The sequence below is a fragment of the Lithobates pipiens genome, unplaced genomic scaffold (assembly GCF_037356315.1).
Source record: "Lithobates pipiens isolate NorthernLeopardFrog02 unplaced genomic scaffold, aLitPip1_a1.2 Scaffold_8, whole genome shotgun sequence".
Classification (NCBI taxonomy): Eukaryota; Metazoa; Chordata; class Amphibia; order Anura; family Ranidae; genus Lithobates; species Lithobates pipiens.
Window position 1 is genome coordinate 299,466,168 of NW_027507903.1, and position 22,121 is coordinate 299,488,288.

At 40.4% G+C, this 22,121-nt stretch overlaps 1 protein-coding gene across 2 annotated transcripts in view; it reads left to right on the forward strand.

Moving 5' to 3' along the window:
• The window catches only part of LOC143963034 (uncharacterized), an 83,627-nt gene that overhangs the window by 28,078 nt on the left and 33,428 nt on the right, over nt 1-22,121 (forward strand). For both annotated transcript variants that reach the window (XM_077472581.1, XM_077472582.1), the window contains exons 5-10: nt 4,338-4,475; nt 4,638-4,821; nt 6,199-6,289; nt 8,251-8,349; nt 14,484-14,574; nt 18,897-19,091. In XM_077472581.1, coding sequence (XP_077328707.1) covers nt 4,338-4,475; nt 4,638-4,821; nt 6,199-6,289; nt 8,251-8,349; nt 14,484-14,574; nt 18,897-19,091 — 798 coding nt within the window. The remainder of the gene's footprint in view (nt 1-4,337; nt 4,476-4,637; nt 4,822-6,198; nt 6,290-8,250; nt 8,350-14,483; nt 14,575-18,896; nt 19,092-22,121) is intronic.

Sequence of the window (22,121 nt, forward strand, 5' to 3'; positions counted from 1 at the left end):
CCTTGTGGCAGGCATGTACTGGCCATTGGGACTACTGGGAGTTTCCCGGTGGGCCGATGGCTCAGTGGGCCACTCTGATGTAAGGGGGCTGGTGATGGGCCACTCTGATATAAGTGGGTGCTGATGGGACACTCTGATGTAAGGGGGTGCTGATGGGACACTCTGATGTAAGGGGTGCTGATGGGACACTGTGATGTAAGGGAGTGCTGATGGGACACTCTGATATAAGTGGGTGCTGATGGTACACTCTGATGTAAGGGGGTGATGATGGGACACTCTGATGTAAGGGGTGCTGATGGGACACTCTGTTGTAAGGGGGCTGGTGATGGGACACTCTGAAGTAAGGGGTGCTGATGGGACACTCTGTTATAAGGGGGCTGGTGATGGGACACTCTGATGTAATGGAGTGCTTATGGGACACTCAAAATGTAAGTGGGCCGGTCTGGATGAAGTCCAGGGCCAAATTTCTGTCCCAGTCCAGCCCTGCCTTGTCACATTGCTATAATATTTTTATATGGACTATAAACTGAAGGACTTATGAATAAATGGTTGTGGAACAAATCATTTGAGTTTCCATTATTTGTTATGGGGAAATTTGCTTTGATTTACAAGTGCTTTGGATTACAAGCTTCCGAAACGAATTATGCTTGCAATCCAAGGTTTTACTGTACTCTGTATTTTGTAAAATGGCAAAAAGTATGTAAAAGCATACCTCCACTTTATTAAAAGTTTTGTTCTCTAACCATTGAGATATAACATAGCCGTAATGAGAATTTTCAATGAGATGGCTGACTAATAGGGGTACTCTCAAAGAGTACAGAATTCTTACTAAAGCTGACCATAGATGGGTAGTTTTCTTTTCGTTTAACCAGAGGTTCCTCTATCCACACAAGCAAGGAGAATGGAGGTGTCCATCCAGGCTGAAGACACTGATCAACAAAAGTTTTTCAGCATATTCCTTTGACAGAAGTTGATCAAACAAACTTCTGTTGAACAGGGACGGCCACACACTGATTGAATTTCATCCTACCCCTGCTGAACCAGCCAAGCCATGACCCATCTATGGACAGCTTTAGCGAAGTACTCATGTGCAAGGCAAAATCTTGTGTTATATCTATCTATACGCAGTCACTGCAGGGCTATGGACTTTGCAACTTGCAGCATTACAGTAATTGGGCATAGCTGTAATATTAAATTACTGCTGTTGGATGAGACACTCTTATGCCGTGTACACAAGACCGGACACTTCGACAGCAAAGGTCCGACAGAGCGAATCCGTCTGACAATTCGATCCTGTATGGGCTCCATCGGACCTTTGCTGTCCAAAAATTTGACGGATTTTAGAAATAGAACATGTTTTAAATTTTTTGCTGGAACTCCGCCGGACCCAGTTCCTATGGAGAAATCCACTCGTGTGTGTGCTGGTCCGACGGATGAAAACCGACGCTAGGGCAGCTATTGGCTACTGGCTATGAGCTTCCTTATTCTAGTCTGGTCGTACGTCATCACGTTTGATTCCATCAGACTTTGGTGTGATTGTGTGTGGCCAAGTCCGTTCATTTGGAAAGTCTGTCGGAACTCCACCAAAAGTCAGTCGAAAAGTCTGGTCGTGTGTACGTGGCATTAGAGCATGTGGGGTCTTGGGCAACTGCACCAATCCCCCCACTCTGCCAGCTCAAGATCTGCCTGAAGCCCTTGAATATTGACTGAGGCTTGGTTCACATCTACGTGCAGAGTGGCTCACAGCAGGGTTCCAGTGCGTCTCTGTTCACCGTTTCAGGTCCGATTTCAGTCTGAATTTTTGGCTGAATTCAGACCTGAAAAGGACTAGAAGACAATCAGAACTCCTGTGCAATTCGCTCCAATGCCGCCCCGCCTCCATTGAGAGCCAGTCACAGGCTCCCCGGAAATGCGAATTGGATGCAGCCAAAATCGCATCCAATTCACAATAGTGTGAACCCATTCTGAAGGTATAAGGGCTTCCTTTTGTGGATGTTTCAGTATAGAAATTATCTTGGTTTGTTCCAACTAAAATATACACTCACCGGCCACTTTTTTAGGTACACCTTGCTAGTATCAGGTTGGACCCCTTTTTTCCTTCAGAACTGCCTTAATTGTTCATGGCATAGATTCAGCAAGGTGTTGGAAACATTCCTCAGAGATTTTGGTTCATATTGACATGATAGCATCACGAAGTTGCTGCAGATTTGTCGGCTGCACATCCATGATGCGAATCTTCCATTCCACCACATCCCAAAGGTGCTCTATTGGACTGAGATCTGGTGACTGTGGAGTACAGTGAACTAGTTTTCATGTTCAAGAAACCAGTTTGAGATGATTTGAGCTTTGTGACATGGTGCATTTTCCTGCTGGAAGTAGCCATCAGAAGATGGGTACACTGTAGTCATAAAGGGATGGACATGGTCAGCAACAATACCCAGGTAGACGTGGTGTTTAAACGATGCTCAGTTGGTACTATGGGACCTAAAGTGCACCAAAAAAATGTCCTCCACACCATTACACCACCAGCCTGAACCGTTGATACAAGGCAGGATGGATCGATGCTTTCATGTTGTTTACGCCAAATTCTGACCCTACTATCTGAATGTTGCAGCTGAAATCGAGACTCATCAGACCAGGCAATGTTTTTCCAATCTTATGTTGTCCAATTTTGGTGAGCTTGTGCGAATTGTAGCCTCAGTTTCCTGTTCTTAGCTGACAGGAGTGGCACCCTGTGTGGTCTTATGCTGCAGTAGCCCATCTGCTTCAAGGTTCAATGCGTTGTGCTTTCAGAGATGGTATTCTGCATATCTTGGTTGTAAGGAGTGGTTATTTGAGTTACTGTTCTGCCTTTCTATCATCTTGAACCAGTGCACCTATTCCCCTCTGACCTCTGACATCAACAAGGCATTTTCATACACACAACTGCTGCTCACTGGATATTTTCTCTTTTCGGACCATTCTCTGTAAACCCTAGAGATGGTTGAGCATGAAAATCCCAGTAGATCAGCAGTTTTTAAAAATACTCAGACTAACCAGCTGGCACCAACAACCATGCCACGTACAAAGTTACTTAAATCCCCTTTCTTCCCCATTCTATTGCTCGGTTTGAACTTCAGCAAGTTGTCTTCACTACATTTATATGCCTAAATGCATTGAGTTGCTGCTATGTGATTGGCTGATTAGCAATTTGTGTTACCAAGCAAATAAACAGGTGTACCTAATAAAGTGGTCGGTGAGTGTATGTTAAAGTGTCAACAGATCCATTTTGCCTGCAAGTATTTATCCAAGATATCCTCATAGTATATATAGGTCTTTGATAGATAGTCATCTAGCCAGCAGTCTCATACTTGATGTGTTATACAATAAAATGATATTGATATTTAGGTTATGGATATCAGGGACTCCAGCAGTATGATTATCCCACTGGAGTGCCTATCTCTGCACCCTCAAACACAGTCTTACTTTTCCTATGGCTTTCTCTGTAACCTAAAATACTCTAAACCAATAAACAACACTGAAAGGGGAACTACCTTGCAAAAACTCTAGTAGTTTGGATAAACTGGAAGACCAGGGACAGTTGTCTCCCCCAGGGCCCCCAAGAGATATTATAAGCTGGCTAGCAATTGTAGATAACTGTTGCAACTAACAAGAAGTGAAACAAAAGGGAACTGATCTTTAAAGCATAGATAGTACAAGCAGCACATAGACTGCAAACATTGCAAAAGCTTTTTTTGTGCTGTCTCAAAAAAAACACACTGTGGAACTGACAAAAATTTAAAAACATACAAAGCTCCTTGAGCATGCAAGTTTATTAAATGTTCCATTCAAATAGTCCAGGAGGTGGCCTACTGCCTACTGAGATGGTCCTAGAACAGTGATTCTCAACCAGGGTTCCGTGGAACCCTAGGGTTCCTCCAGAGGTTGCTAGGGGTTCCTTCAGCATTGGGCAATTTCTGCCTCTCAGATAAGTTCCCACTGACACCATTGATCTTTTTAGCTATCTGTAAGGAGGTAATTCTTCCCAATGACCACAAGTGTAAGGACCATTCTTCCCACTGATCATCACACTAATGTATCATGAGTTGTAGATTTCTAATTTTTAGCAGGGGTTCCCCGAGACCGGAGAACTATTTCAAGGGTTCCTCTGTGTTGAAAAGGCTGAGAAAGGCTGTCCTAGAACAACCTTTTTCTCCTAAGTCTCATTAACAATGGAAACTCTTATTGCACATGATTGGATGCATATTTAATTCATGTAGAATATTTTGTTTATGTAAAATTATGACATTATCATAATTTAAAGTATAAAGCATAAAGTATTTTTTTTTTTTTTTTAGATACGACAGAAAGTTTTTGATATTGGACACATATCAGACCCCAGAAAAGATTTGTCTTAGAGCCGTCAATTGTAATTTCCGTGCTCATGATGCAGGAATCACTCACCTTCTACTCATCCGTGACCGGGAGTGTACAAGGTAGGTGCATATATTTGAAGTGCCCTGTATGATGGCCTTCAAACAATACAAAAAAAAAAACACAGCTGTACAATGAAATATTCGAAATCCATAATCTGTTATAAATTAAATTTATAATTTACATAATTTTCCCTAACTCATAATACCAATCATTTTTACCAGGTTTTTGACAGGATCTTTTGACCGCACAGTTGGGGTTTGGTCACAAGATGGTCAGCTAATCCAGAGGCTTCGCCAGTTTTCAGGTGAAATCACTGGTATGTGTTACGTGGCATCGGTGAAGGCAGTGTGGATTACCAGTGGGAACAGTCAACCACTTGTTCTGGACCCACGATCTGGGGACGTAGTAAGTGATATTGTCTTCACTTTTGTTAGAAGAAATGCTTTAGTAAAGCCATAATTCCATGTATATTGATAGCTCCAGGTTCACAATAAATGATGTCATAATTATTTTAATTTTAATTTGTATAAATAACAAAATATTGCATCTAAACCATTTAAAAAGTGATGTTATAGGATTGATTTGTATACAAATCAAGAAGTGGAAGTGGAAAACCCCTGCTTATGGTCCCTAAATAATCAGCCAGGATGGTGCAACTCAACATCTTACCAATTAGCTGCTTATTATTTTATACTAAACTACTTTGAGGCTTCTCAGGAAAGCTTCTCTCATTTAAAGTTCCTTGAGCTTGCAAATATGGCCTTGGAAAGTCTTTTTTAAAGTGGTTGTAAACTCTCCCCCACTACTTTTTCCCATGTAAATCAGCATAAAAAACCCTAATGAGCACTGCTTGTAGATATCTCCTTACTTGCTTAGTATTGTTGTAATCCTTTTTGTTCTTTAGAATAATGTCACTGAGCATGCCCAGATCTCCCCTGATTTACGGCACATTCTCTATGTGCTTGTCTATCTGTTATCAGGACTTCCTACAGCACACTACGCAAATCCCAGAAATCGCCAAATCTTCATAATCACTCAGAGCTTCCTCCTACACTCCATGTGACATCACATGCAGTGTAAAGCAGGGCATGGGACAGCATTACTGCAGTCTTATCAGCTGAAGCTGATAAGATTCACACAGGCAAACACTAGATAATCAGCGCAAGTAAATACTATGAAATAAAACAAGTCAGCTATGAACAGGGAAGTAGGGCTGCCATAGAAATGTTGGATTGAGAAGGAGGCTTGATTAAAAATACAGGAAGTTCTCAATGTAAGGGTGGACACTCCACTGAGGACTCAGAAAACAATACTTAAGATGGTGCTGCCTTACCCTTGGAAACAAGTTTTTTAAAGTTTCTTTAAACAGTAAGTAATATGCGATTTGGGCTGGATTACAGTGGCTCTAGTTTGATAATTACTTATTATAATAGACTAAATGAAAAGAAGCATCAGAGTGGAAGAGTTTGCTTCCTCTTTAAAGGATTTTTTCGCACTTATTCAGTAAGGCAAAGAGCAAAGTGTGAATTGTAGTAATCCATAGCAGCTAACTACAATTTATCTTTTTCTGATCTGCCTTCAGTGAACTAAAATTCCTAAGATCTGATGCAGCTTTGCACATACATTACCATTGCTAACTACCTTGCTTTACAGAATACGACCATATATGTCCTGCTTGGTTATTCAACTATAGAACTTGACATCAAATCATTACAACAGAACCAAATAAAATGATTGACCCTCTCAAAACATTTCTATGAGTTATACTTGTTTTCTTTTCAGATATCTGAATTTATGGATACTTTTCAAAGCCAAGAACAAGGCCCACAAATAAAGCAGCTGGTATGTCTACCTGAGACAAGTCATGTGATTGGTGAGTTACATAAAATAATTATATTTTAAGATTACTTTCACAAACAAGTAATCCCTCATACTGCTACCTAGTGCTCTGGGGTTCAACTCCTCAATGGTATTGATGCCATTCGCCAAAGCAAAAACAATTGTCATTCATAGCCAGAGAGCCAGAGACAGTCTCTCGACAACAACTAGTCATACAATACGAGCCTTATCTATAAATTGCAGTTTTATGTGTGCTGTTTTCCCCAACAAGTTTTATCAATGTATACAACAAAGTAACTTTTCAAACAACCTGCACTTATCCTTTTTGCTACCTTTTCCTGACCCAAACTACCTTCCCCCTTTCCTTGTGTATACTTACCTTGTCTGGTAGCCCCAACCAAGAGGTATGTTAACATCACAACCCCATACATTTTGCTAAGCCTGTAAAGTGATTCCCCATAGACTTCTATAGGGACGTGTAGCAATGCTGGAGACACTCAGGAGATGGCCCTATAGACGTCAATGGGAAACTTCTGCACAACACTGACAACACACAGAAGACGTAAAAACATTTTTAGAACCTGTGGCTGCTGGGAAAGGGTATCATCTTATCAGTATGTTTTATGTTTTGTACTGTTTAAATACATTTAGCATGGATTAAATCCAAGACAAAATAATGGCAGGCATTAAATACAAAATATTGTGAAAATCAAAAATGTATGGTCACATAAACACTACAGTGATACATTAGTTTCCTTTATAAAATAATCCAAGTGGCAAAGAAACAGAAGCATAATGGGATTGATCTATTAAAGTCAATGTATCTGTACATTTGAAAAGGTGAAGCTCTGTTTAAGTTAATAATCCAATCATGTGCAAGTTAAAATCTCTGTTGTTATTTTTAAGTTCCCTTTGTCCCCTGTACGGCTGCTTGACTGGTTGGGCCGCAACAACATCACTCCCCTGCATGCGGACAGGAGTCACATCATCACGGCACATAGTGATGCCGTAAGCACTTTTTGTATATCAGCGCTAACAGACAAGGAGAAGCGGCTTTGACAGAAAAGACCAATAGAGTCTTCTCTGTCATAAAAATCCTACTTGTCAGCTTTTTTTGTAGAGTTTAGTTTTACTTTAAGGTAAGTGAACAGTGGCGGCCCATCCATACAGGGCGCAGAGGCACCGCACCCCTAATCCATGCGCCCGGCCCTCTAATCGACATGCAGGGTACCGGAGGCATAGATTTCAATGTTTTTTTTTTTTTAAGCACGTGGTTAGTTACAGTACATTGGACTGGTGGAGAGAGCATAGGGTCAGCCAATGTCGACTGCTCCATTAGGGCACTCGGCCCCTAATCTACATGCAGGGTGCCAGACGCATTGATTTCAATGGGATTTTTTTTAAGCACATGATTAGAGCCTGAGGTTCTATTTGGCTTCAAAAAGGGTGGGATCGGGGAGCAGAGCACTGCGCCCTGTGCCCACCCAGTTGTGTGCCAATAGCGAATTGTCTTCCTGATTCTCCTCCCGGGCAATCAGGAAGCCAATCTTAGGATTCCCGTCCAATTGGGTCTCAGGACCCACTTCCTGTTCAGCCGGGTGGAGAAGCAATGGCCCCCGGAGCAAGGAGTAGCTGGAGCGAGGAGCAACAGCCCTACCCCGGATCTTTGTCATCTACCTCTGATCGCCGCCTTCCCATCCGTCTCCCGCAGTAAGGGGGGTGGCATTGGTCTACGGCACCCAAAAAAATATTGAGCACCATCCACCATTGTAAGTGAACATTAACTTTTTCAACTGAATAGCCTCTTTTCTTTAGTAAATCAATCCCACTGTATCTTTTCTTACACTGACGTATGACGTAGTATTATGTTGTGCCCCTATCACTAATACATAATATGGACACATTCTAGAAGCTGAAGATGGCATTCTCTTAGATTATAGTCCTAATTAAAAATGTATAAATATGAGAGTAAATATGTTTTATCTTTTTTTTTAGGATCCACTAAGAATAATCAAGTTATAGTGTGGAAATATCACAAGATAGGCTGTGTTGCTGTATTGCATAGCAAAAACCCTCTGGAATGTCTGTCATATAGTAAGTAGCATTCGATTTCCAATACATTACAATCTTAGCCAGTCAGCTTGGATGACTTGGGGCAGCTTTTGAGCCATAAAGCAAGATGAACCTCTGGTTTTCGATTGCTATCCATACCTGTGAATCATAGTGGTTGACAGACAGTGCGTCTTATTTGGAAACAAGCATGGTAAACACTGGGGAGCAATTAATACCATTGTGCAGTAAGCTACAATATACAGTACTGGAATGGGGGGATCCAAGCTACTACCTCCTTTATAATGCCTGGCCAGCCTCGAGAACATGGCACTCAGGCTGGAAAGTCTCCGCAAACCTCCATGAGCCATCCATGAAAAAAGAGAGAAAGGCTGGTGCTATGGAAGACGGCTAAAACATTGTTTTATTAATGCAGGGTAACAACAGTCAAAAATGCCAATTTTAGCCATCAGGCCTTAATCATGGCTAACAAATAAGTGACACAAAGCTTAAATTGTGTAGGCTAAATCACGTCTTTAACCCCAAGGGTCACATGACCAAGAAAAAGGGGTGCTGGCAAAAAAAAGAGCACTAAAAGCATGCAATTGGTAATATATCAAGTGTTCAATGATGTGAAAAACAAAAAATATATATGATTAGTGAACACAAATAATTCAATAAGTGATTGGGTAATACAAATAATAATGACAGTCTGTGACACAAGGCCAATCTGGAGCTATATTGCCAAAAGTATTGGGGCGCCTGCCTTTACTTGCACATTAACTTTAATGGCATCCCAGTCTTAGTCCATAGGGTTTAATATTGAGTTGGCCCACCCTTTGCAGCTACAACAGCTTCAATTCTTCTGGGAAGGCTGTCCACAAGGTTTAGGAGTGTGTCTATGGGAATGTTTGGCAGGGAGGAGTGGGGATATGGGGGAGGGTACTGGGGTAGAAAAAAGATGGGTAAACAGGGAAAAAGTGTTAAGGATTATGAAGTTGTTCTGTTCAAAGGTCTACAATCCCTTATATCTTGCAGGGTCTCAATTTGTTCCATCAGCGCCCCCTGCCCAATTTAGTAGGGGTACGGGCGACTAAGGAATAAGGAATATATTAGAGAGAGGTGAGGGGGAAATAAAAACAAAATGAAGAACTGAAACTTCCTAACATACAAGGTAAGGGACTTGAATATAAAAAGATATAACATTTGAAAAGAGATTGAAAGATACTGTGCAAGCATAGTCTTTTTATAGGAGGCTCAAACTTAAAATTATATCTCAGACATCTTAAATGGTACTATGGGGATTTCCCAACCAAGAGAGCTAAAGGAGTGTCAATTGGAATAGCTAGCGAAATACATTTCAAAGTTGAGGGTAGACCCTGCAAATATCTATTGTCCTAATAAGAACCCGAAAAGGTATTTTAAAGGAATATTGAGAAAATTAAGAGAGTTTTAAAAAGGGGTGTTAATAGTAGCTGGTTATCTGAATTTCTGTTTGGGCCAATGAATGGATAGTACGTCCTTTGCACAGGGGACTGAAGAATATCAATTAGGACAAGTAAGGAAAAGATGTTCCAATTTCAAATAGTATATGTATGGAGAATTTTACATCGGAGAGGGACTATTACTTTCATTCCTCTGTGCATGGGACATACTCCAGACTAGACTACATACTGGTAGATCAAAGACTGCTAGAATCAGTAGAAAAAGTATCTATAGAAATAACTACAAATTCAGACCATGCCCTTGTAGTAATGAAATTGAAGAGCATTAATACCCAAGAGAGCATAAAGACGTGGAGATTAAATGAAGATCTGATACAGGATGAGGAAGTAGAGGAAAAAAATAAAGAGAGAATTATTTTATACAGAATAAATCCCTGGAGGTGTCGGAAGCGACAATTTTGGAAAGCCCATAAGGCCTATATAAGGGGAACTATAATATCAATAGGCTCTAAGAAAAAGAAAGGTAATAATAAATAAGAAAAACAATTTAATAGCAGAAATATATGAATTAGAACAAAAAACATTAAAAAAAAAGAGACTCAACAGGCCCTGGTTATAAAAAAGAGATAAGTTAAAAGAACTAATGGAAGAAGAAACAAGACAGGTATTTAATAGAGTAGCTAAAGAAAGATATAAGTGGGGAAATAAACCCGGCAAAATTATTAAAGAAAAAAAAAAGATAAATTATATTGAGAAAATGTAAATAAGAAAGGGGAAATCATACACTGAACTACAGAAATCACCAGAGCATTTCATAGCTTCTATAGTTCCCTATATAGAGTGAGACAAAAAGGGGGGGGGTTAGAAGAAGGATTAAAAAGAAAACAAAAGATACAGGAATATCTAAAAGGGTCTATCTACCCAAAGTTTCAGCAGGAAAGTTGCAGGCCTAAAGCCCCGTACACACGAGAGGACTTATGTCCAACAGACTTCCGAAGGAGTTCCGTCGGAGTTCTGCTGGAATTCCGACGGAGTTCTGACAGACTTTTCGGCTGAGCGGACTTGGCCACACACGATCACACTAAACTCCGATGGATTCGAATGTGATGACGTACGACTCGGCTCGAATAAGGAAGTTCATAGCCAGTAGCCAATAGCTGCCCTAGCGTCGGTTTTAGTCCGTCGGAGTAGCATACACACGAGCGGATTTTTCGAAGGGGACCGAGTCCGGCGGAGTTCCTTCGGAAAAATTTGAAGCATGTTCCATATTCTAAAGTCCTTCGGACTTTGGCGAGTCAAAAATCCGTTGCAGCCCACACACGATCGGATAGTCTGACGGACTCAGTCCTTCGGACTTTGGATGTTGAAAAGTCCGCTCGAGTGTACGCGGCATTAGAAGACCCAATAACATATGAAGAAATGCATAGGACTTTAAAAAGTACAGCATCAGGGAAGAGTCCAGGACCTGACGGGATGACGATTAAGTATTATAAAAAATTTTAAGATGAATTAATCCCCAAATTATGCTCATAACGAACTGGGTTAAAGAAGGAAATTAGTTGAGGGAAGAATCGCCGAGGGCATACGTCACTGTGATTCCTAAAGAAGGAAAAGATGCAACACTATGTTCTAGTTACAGACCTTCCATCATTGAATGTAGATACAAAGTTATATGCAAAGGTTCTGGCCACCAGATTAACCACTTGCTTACTGGGCACTTAAACCCCTCCTGTCCAGACCAATTTTTCGGCTTTCAGCGCTGTCACACTTTGAATGACAATTGCATGGTCATACAACACTGTACCCAAATTACATTTTTATAATTTTTTCCCCACAAATAGAGCTTTCTTTTGGTGGTATTTAATCACCTCTGCGGTTTTTATTTTTTGTTTAGAAAAAGACTGAATTTAAAAAAAAATTATATCTTTTTTATATTTTGTCATACAATTTTGAAAACAGGTAATTTTTCTCCTTCATTGATGTACGCTGATGAGGCAGCAGTGATGGGCACCTATAGGTGACAGTGATGGGTGGCAGTGATGGGCACTGATGGGTGGCAATAATGGGCACTGATTGCTTACACTGATAGGTGGCACTGATTGGCACCACTGGTGAGCTTTGTTAGGTGGCACTTGTGGGCATTGATATTTGGCACTTATAGGCATTGATAGGTGGCACTTGTGGGCATTGATAGGTGGCACTGGTGGGCACTGTGAGCACTGGCAGGTGGCAATAACAGGTGGCACTGGCAGAGGGTACTCATTGGCACAGATGAGGTGCCTGTGATCCTTCCTCTTCGGGACCAATGTCCCTTTAACATAAGCCGGTGATCGGCTTTTTATTCTCACACTGTCAGCGCGAGGAAAAAAAAACGATTACGAGCTTTTGTTTACATCATGTGATCAGCTGTTATTGGCTGACAGCTGATCAAATGGTAAGGGGCTGGGACCGGCCCCTTACTCGGATCGGTGATCACCCGAGTCTAAGTGACGCACGCAGGGAGCGCACACAGGGGAGGACGTCCTATGACGGCCTCCCGGAATTTGAGGTCTGCGCTGTAGCCATCATTTGGCTATGGCCCGGACCTCAAGTGGTTAAAAAAGTTAATGTCTGAATGGATACATGCAGACCAGATGGGGTTTGTCTCGGAGAGGGAAGGTAAAGATAACGGAGTAGTGATAAAAAAATACTAAAGCGAAAAAATTGATTAAAAAAACTCAAAGGCTGAGAAATTACTAAATAATTAAGCTGCGATCATATCAAAGTGATCCAACGCTACAAATATTGATTGAGAATTCCAAATGATGCGCTCTAATTAACTTCCCACCTAGTGCATCAGTAGTGCAAAATAGACAACATGACAATAATTATAAAAGTGACTGTGCCCAATTTGCAAACATAAAGTGCTAAATGCTTAAAATAGCCAATAGTAATCTAATGCACAATATGCTCAATTTCCTATAAAAGTAGTAGTGCTTAATAATAATATAATAAAGTGCTAAGTGCTTAATAATTGATCAAATATGTGCTAAAGTGCTGATATTCTTAGTAAACTCCCAATAAACGTAATAATTAATCACTACACTTCCAGGTAAAAAATAATCAGCCAGCTAGAGCGTGTTACAAACACAAACCGCTCATCTATTGCTGACACCAGCCTCACTGATCCTCGTCACTGACTCCTCATACGTGTTGCGTCACATGTCATGCGACTTTTTCAAGGAATGAATAAGTCACGTCAGTCATTTTTTTACCAAAAATATGTAACAAAATACATATCGGCCTAAACTGACGAATACATTTTTTTTATATTTTTTTTTTTGGGATATGTATTATAGCAGAAAGTAAAAAATACTGTTTTTTTTTTGTTTTTTTTAATTGTCAGGGTTTTTTGTTTATAGCGCAAAAAAATAAAAACCACAGAGGTAGTCAAATACCACCAAAAGAAAGCTCTATTTGTGGGAAAAAAGGACATCATTTTTTTTGGGTACAGCATCGCACGACACGGCAAAAAATGGCCTGGTCATTAAAGGGGTAAATCCTTCCGTGGTTGAAGTGGTTAAAGCCCGATGGCCAAAAAATTTGGACTTTTTGACTGTTGTTTACCTGCATTAATAAAGCAATGTTTTAGCCAACTTCCATGGCACCAGCTTTTCTCCCTTTTTTGCATGGACAGTATACAGTAAATCTTACCAACCGTACTGATTTCAGCTATTCAGCACAGTGAGCTTTATTTCTTAATAGTTCAAATTACTACCCTCTTATGTATTTATTTCTCATTGATTCAACTGATTTACCACAGCTCATTATTTTATCAGCTTAAGCATTTGGGCCTCAGTACCAAGTTACCTGGCACATTCATAGGCCTCATGCACACAGGATGCAAAAAACATACATTTTTTAGCCTTTAAACACCCCTCTATGTTAGTCTATGGGGGTTATTTACAAAAGGCAAATACACTTTGCACTGAAGATGCACTTGGAAGTGCAGCCGCTGTAAATCTAAAGGGTAGATCTGAAACGAGTGGAAGCTCTGCTGATTTTATCATCCAATCATGGGCAAGCTAAAATACTGTTTTTTATTTTCCTTCAGATCTACAGCGACTTTACTTCCAAGTGCACTTTCAGTGCAAAGTGGATTTTCCTTTAGTAAATAACCCCCTATGTGTCCATGGACACATAGGAGTTTACAGGCTTATTGAAGAGGAGCATTTAAAGGCTGAAAAAAAACATCACCTGTGCGTTCAAGAGAGAAGAGTTTGAGCAGAAAACATACTTGTCTTGCCTAAAAGACTGTAAACACATGTAAACACACATTAATTCTAGGTGTGTTTAGAGCTTGAGTATTCATTCATTCCAATGGTCAAAATAAATTAATATTCTGGTCAATGGAATGAACACCGAAAATGCCTTGCGCACCTAAACGCACTTAAACGTGTCTTTAGGTGCATGTTTTAAGCTGCTTTTCACCTGCCAGAAGCAGATTGCAGTTGGGCAAAAGCCCAGTGTGCATGAGGCCAAAGATAGTGAACCTTGGCACCCCAGATGTTTTGAAACTACATTTCCCATGATGCTCATGCACTCTGCAGTGTAGTGGAGCATCATGGGAAATGTAATTCCCAAACATCTGGGTTGCCAAGGTTCGCCATCGCTGCTATAGAGAGTACAGAAAGTAAATACAGTATTTAAGAAATTACTAAACAAAGGATGTCGTGTTATATCACTATTTTTCAGCTGGAAAAAAATGTCTTCTTCTTTTCACTGGGGATAGCAGTGGCAAGGTGGAGAAATGGAAAAAAAATGATTCCTCTGGATGTGTTTACAGGTATGCACAGAATGAAATAATAATTACTATTAGCCAATGAGACATACATATACACATTATAAAACATAAAAATAGCCAATTCTTCCGATTTTATGTTTATGATCTGCAGGACAATGCCATAATTTGGCAAGTGGCTGGGGTAGAAGATCCGCATCTCCTGTGCTACATGTTATATACACTATATTGTCAAATGTATGGGGACGCCTGCCTTTACACACACATGAACTTTAATGGCATCCCAGTCTTATTCCGTAGAGTTCAATATTGAGTTGGCCCACCCTTTGTAGGTCAGACAAACATTCCCATAGAAACACTCCTAAACCTTGTGGACAGCCTTTACAGAAGAGTCAAAGCTGTTGCAGCTGCAAAGGGTGGGCCAACTCAATATTGAACCCTACGGACTAAGACTGGGATGCCATTAAAGTTCATGTGCGTGTAAAGGCATATGTCCCAATACTTTTGACAATATAGTATACAAAGCTGCCTGTTTATTTGAGCAGCTGATGTGTGCACTTGTAATGAGAGATTACGATTGGTGGTCCTTAAACTGTTTGTGCAATAGACCAGTCTGCAAAGATTTTTCTTAAGCCTTCGTTAAAAGGGATCTTTTTATTTATACTGTAAATGGATAAACAAAGCCGTTGATAGTAATTAGTCACATACCGGAGTGCATCTGTAGTTTTTAAGATGTTTCATAGCTTATTGTATACAGAAAGCTGCAATAAATGCAATTTTACAATGATCAGAAAACCTAAAAACATATGGCACTTAGCATAGCAAAAAAATGTTGACTGGTGGCAGACCAGATATACAGTGCATCTGGAAAGTATACACAACGCTTCACTTTTTCTATATTTTGTTATGTTACAGCCTTATTTCAAAATGGATTCAATTCATTATGTATCTCAAAATTCTACAAACAATACCCCATAATGACAACCTGAAAAATTTTTATTTGACATCTTTGCAAATTTATAAAAAGTAAAATAATTTAAAAAATGGCATGTACATAAGTATTCACAGCCTTTGCTCAATACTTTGTTGAAGCACCTTTGGCACCAATTACAGCCTGAAATCTTTTTGAATATGATGCTACAAGCTTGGCACACCTATTTTTGTGCAGTTTCGTCTTTGCAGGACCTCTCAAGCTCCATCAGGTTGGATGGGGAGTGTCGGTGCACAACCATTTTCACATCTCTCCAGAGATGTTCAGTCAGGTTGAAGTCTGGGCTTTGGCTGGGCCACTCGTTTTCATTACTGCATTCATCTTTCCCTCGATCCTGACTAGTATCCCATTTCCAGCTGCTGAAAAACATCCCCACGACATGATGCTGCCACCACTATGCTTCACTGTAGGGATGGTATTGACCAGGTGATGAGCGGTGCCTGGTTTCCTCCAGACATGACGCTTGCCATCCAGGCCAAAGAGTTCAAATCTTTGCTTCATCAGACTAGAGAATTTTGTTTCTGGTCTGAGAGTCATTTAGGTGTCTTTTGGCAAACTCCTGTCATGTTCCTTTTACTGTAGAGTTGCTTCCGTCTGGCCATTCTACCATACAGGCCTGATTGGTGGAGTGCTGCAAAGATGGTTGTTTTTCTAGGAAGGTTCTCCTGTCTCCACAGAGAAATGCTGGAACTCTGTCATAGTGACCATTTCATTCTTGGTCATCTCCCTGACTAAGGCCCTTCTACCCCAATCACTCAGTTTGTCTGGGTGGCCCACTCTAGGAAAAGTCCTGGTGGGTTCCAAACGTCTTCCATTTTCGGGTAATGGAGACCACTGTACTCATTGCGACCTTCAATGCTGGTAAAATTTTTCTGTGTACAATCCTGTCTCAGAGGTCTACAGGTAGTTTCTTGGACTTCATGGCTTGAGGGACCTTATATAGACAGGTGTGTGCCTTTCCAAATCATGTCCAATCAACTGAATTTGCCACAGGTCAAGTTGTAGAAACATCTCGAAGGTTGATCAGTCAAAACAGGATGCACCTGAGCTCAAATTTGAGTGTCATGGCAAAGGCTGGGAATACTTATGAACATGTTATTTTTTCGTTTTTTTATTTTTAATAAATGCCAAAGATTTAAAAAAAACATCTTTCACATTGTCATTATGGGGTATTGTTTGTAGAATTTTGAGGAAAATTATGAATTTAATCCATTTCGGAATAAGGCTCTAACATAACAAAATGTAGAAAAAGTGAGGCGCTGTAAATACTTTCAAAATGCACTGTATATATAGACAGATCTCATTGGTGCTCATACTTATTACAAATAACTGGACCCGACAGGACTCTTCTCCCAAACCAGTATTTGTAAGGCTTGCATTTATTAATGCTTAATATTTAAATTTACACACATAAATATCATATTTAATATTTAAAACAAAATGATCCGCAAAGAGCAGTAACCCACACAAAGATTTCATCTCTTAACTGATCTGATTATACTAAACTGAAATAACTGACCTGAGTTGCAAAAGATATTGCATTTTATATTTTATTACTCTGTTACTCCCATGTCTGTCTTAAAAGTCCAAGGGGCGGCACTTGCTGCACTTGTTGCATATACTTTCTCTCATTTTATACTTCCTCATAAAGTAAGCCCAAAAAGTTTTAATTCACTAAAGCAATTATTTAGCATTTTTGTAAAGCATTATCAAACACAAACATTTTTTTTAATGTATTGCAGCTTATTATTCATTAAATGTTTCCAGCATTTTTCCTTTTTAGGCTTTTTTTCCCCTTTATTTTGACCTGTTAATCTGGCCGTAACATATTTCCTGTCTAATGCCGCGTACACACGATTGGACAACAAAATCTATGGATTTTTTCCGACTGATGTTGGCTCAAACTTGTCTTGCATACACACGATCACACAAATCTTGTCAGAAATTCCAAAAAAGTAAAGAACGGGGTGACGTACAACACTTAAGATGAGCTGAGAAAAATTAAGTTCAATAGGCAGTGCGGCTCTTCTGCTTGATTCTGAGCACCCGTGGCACTTTTTCCATCAGAATTCTGTACACACGCTCGGAATTTACACAAACTGATTTTGCTGTCAGAAAATTTGAGAACCAGTTCTCAAATTTTGTGCGACGGAAATTCCGATGGAGACTGCCGATGAAGCTACACACGGACGGAATTTCCGACAACAAGCTCTGGTCGCACATTTTACGTCGGAAAGTCCAACCATGTGTACGCGGCATTACGGTGTTTCCACTGCACTGGAGAAGCAAAAAAGCCACTGTTGGACAGCAGTACTGATTATCTGAGGAGAGGGTAGTCTAAGGCCTGGTTTACACTGGTGCGACAATCGCTCCGACTTTGAGAGCACAAGTCGCATGACATGTAACAATCAATGCTTCCCTATGAAAAATGTCTTAGCTGGTCCGACTTGTGTTGGTCTGACTTTGGAAAAGGTTCCTGCACTAATTTAGTCAGACTTCTGTCAGATTTCAGTGCATAGAAATGAATGTAAGTCGTATCCAAGTCGGATCACCATCTTAACTGATCCGACTTGTGCCATGCGACTTGTGCTCAGAGGCAATGTTAGCACTTCAAAATCTATTGAAAAAAAAAACCCAAATCCATACTAGACCCAAGTTGCACTCATCTCATATTGGATCCTGTTCATTAAAGTCTTTCTGATGTCTGACCAATGTCTGACTGATGTTGCAGAACAAGGTCTGATCGGAAATTGTAAATCACATAATCTATGGCCTGCTTTTGATGCACTAGCAGATTTAGATTGACTTCACTAACAAATTAAAGCCAATCTCCCACTAACACTTTTCAAGCATTTACAGCAACAGTTTTTTTTTTTCTTTTGGGATAAGGATTTTTACATAAATGAATAAAACCTGATCATTTTAAGTACCTCAGTGGTATTTGTTTTTTGCACACATATTTGCTGGACAACTTGGCCTGTTTTAGGAAGTTAAAAAAAATAACAATCTTACTGTACAAACAACCAGCTAAAAATAAAGCAGAATAGCCTAACAAAAGAAAACGAGTACAACCACAACATTTAAGGACTGGTAAGCAGAAATTTATATATATATATATATATATATATATATATATATTTTTTTTTTTTTTTTTTTTTAGTTTTACTATTGCAGCATTAAAATACCAAAGCCTGGAGGAATTAGCAATCCTTTCCGACTGTCTTGACTGTTCTAAAGAAATGGAGTAGTGCAGTTTGTACAGTACCCTAGAAATTTGTCCTGTTTTTATAATTAAGCCCAAAATGTGTCATCAGGAATTTGATGGTGTCTGTGTGTGTGATTAGGTTATGACATTATAAGTGTGCATTCTTTAAAGCAAAGAGTCATATCACATGGAGGACAGCAGGCCTGAGTGGAGGGGGTTGCGTTGCTTACAACAGAAACAAACAACAAACCAGAACAAGAGACCACAGTCAAGGCTTCAACGGCCAGGAACAGCTGGGATACCGAGAAGAGGCACAATGCTCAATAATGGGAGAACTAGTATCATGAAGTGCTACGGATACACAAAGTAAGTGTAAAATCTCAAATATTCTGTTTTCAAGGGTGAAACCATCATGCAATTAGTTGTGCATGAGTTTAGGATTCTTTTAAAGTTGTTGTAAACTTCTGAAATAAAAAAATTAACAAAGCATATCCTCAGGTAGTGTGTACTTGCCTCAGTCCTGAGCACATAGCAGTGTGGATTCTGGTTGAACCCTCCTTCCTCTGCTATCATGTGATTGGCAACCTCAAAAGTGCATGTCTCCCAGTTAGACTGTGCAGAGAGGTTAGGGTGTCCATTCACTCATGTCTCAGATTACACTCAGCTCCATTCTGTGCTGTACAGTGTGTGATATTAGATCCCAAACACCTTCCTCCTGGAATCTGAGAATTATCATCTGCTCTGTGTACTTTAGAGGGCTATAAAAGAGAGTAACCTGCAGGTACAGCTTATGACGGAAGATTTAAAGACGAATTCCAGGTATGGCTATTTTATGCATAGTAATTTTGGTCCAGCGTGGACCAATGTAACTATTTATGTACCATACCTGGCCAATCCCCCGGAAGCTGGAAATCACTGAAGTAGATACCTCTTCTCGGTTGATCTCTACTTGCTTCCATGTCCTGTGTTTATAAATATGATTTTGATGTAAATTTGCCCCCTCCCTCCACTACATTTTATCACAAATGCTCCCCATTGTTCCTAAACATTCACTAGTCCTTTCTAATTTACTAATGCAAGCCATTATAAGCCATTATAAAACTATAATACCGCCACCCTGATTTCTACAGGCCTCTCCCTTTATTTTTGGTATTATGGTATAATCAAAACTGGTTGGACACAGTATTTTTTCCTTCCTTACTTCAGCCTTACATTATTACGTTACTTACATTTTCCTGTATTTTTTATAAATTTCACCTGATAGCTATGTTACAAGACCCTGCTAATATTTATACTGTCTGTGGACATCAAGGAACAGATACATTTTTATATGATCTGCTTAATTGTTTCCTCTGGGTAGTTAGTATGAGTGTCATAGGGTGACCAGATGTTCCCGGTTTCCCAGGACAGTCCCCAAAATGAGGACACTGTCCCCAGACCAAGTCTGTCCTCGGTTTTGTCCCCAGATTCAGGGACGGCGCCAGATAGGAGCTTGGAGGCGCTCAAGCACTCTCGCAAATTTTTTAAGCACCCCCCAATATTCACATACCAGTTCTTGTATGTGTCAGTGTTTTTTATATTTTATTCTAATTGTAATTCCTGTACTGATGCCAGGAAGCTGAGGACTCTTTTTTTCCTGTGGAGGGATACAGCGGCTCCTGCTGCATAAGCCGATGATCTTTAGCTAGACCTGTAGGGGGTTTCACTATTATTTGAACATCATAAGTCCATTTGTAGAATTGTATAAAGGAAGTGCAAGGTTGTGCTGCATTTTTTGGCTTTTTATTATTATACAGAGGCCAGGACATACTGATCACCATTGTACGTCATGAAGAAACCTCCACTTGCTGACCACGCCCACATGTGCATTAGCACTTTCACTTTTATCTTGAGTACCACCATAGCACCCCAAAAAAAAAAATTGTCTGGAGCAGCCCCTGCTCGGATTGAATTAGAATTTTGCCACACCATCCCTATCTCCAAGTTTTTTCTCTATCTTATCTTTTAAAAATTTGGTAGTCATATCCCAAAAAATTCTAAGTATCTTTTTTTTAATCTCATGGAGGAAATGTGAGAAACAACGTATATATTATACAATCATTCCATAAACACATACTACATACACTGCATAAATAATTTGAGGAAAATATGCTTATAAAATAGTTTTCCAATCAAAAAAATAAAAAAAAGACGTCCCTGGATTTAATTTTCAAAATCTGGTCACCTTAGAGTATCACCTGTAAGTGTTGCATAGGTTCCTACATTGTGGGTGGGGTACACATACTTCAGTGCTTATGTAAATGGAGTAGTTATATACAGAATACACCATGAAATTAGCAATCCTTAGCTGGGTATAAACTAGCAGAATTTCGTTCAACATTTTTTATTGTAAGAACCTTGTAATGAGGTAAGAACATTCGTTTTTCTAATCATTAGTGGGGTCAAATTGACAGTCAATTTCGACTGCAGTGATGAGAAAATTTGAAAGAGCAGGATGGTAACATTATCTCACTGACACAAACATCACAGATACAGAAACACTGCACGTTATTGGCACAGCGGTTTAGTCCCAGCACTTACAGTGTCATCTTGATGAGGCTTACATTACCGGTACAGAATCTGGTTGAAGAGGGGTAGCTGTTTGGCAGGGTGGCGGTACTGAGCAGACCAATGGCCAATTCTTATCACCAACTCTAAAGAGTCCAGACATAGGGGAGCCAGCAAAGGTTTCCCTATTCTCTCCCTCCTCCTTAGGAACCCTTCCCTAGGAGAAGATGCTCTGTCTATAGCCAGCACGGATCCTGCCCCTTGCCTATCCACCTTATGAATGTGTGCCAACTGCATTAGTACTGCCATTACCAAAGATGGCCGCAGAGGTCATCCGGTGTTGTAGCGTCCAATTGGATCACTACTCCCCTGGTGACACCTACAGAGGCTTGATAGGAACAACGTTCCTTTCATCTTCCATTCCCTCTGTAGAGCAGTCAGCGACACAGTACCACCTACAGAGAGGAGGGTAAGGCTCGGTTCACACAGGGGGCGATGCGAGGCGACACGACTTGCCTCGTCGCGACCTGCCGAGACCTCAGCGGCGACTTGCAAATGACTTCTGTATAGAAGTCAATGCAAGTCGCCCCGAGGTCGCCCAAAAGTAGTACAGGAACCTTTTTTCTAAGTCGGAGCGACTCGAGTCGCTCCTCTTAGAACAGTTCCGTAGTACAGAACGGGGGCGACTTGTCAGGTCGCGGCACGGCAAGTCGTGTCGCCTCGCGTCGCCCCCTGTGTGAACGGAGCCTAAACTGCATCTGTCTTCAAGTGTCCTTCAACCCAATCACCCCAAGAGGTGAGTCATCGTGCTGACCTGGACTCATCATGTGATCACCTCTTGGTCTGAGA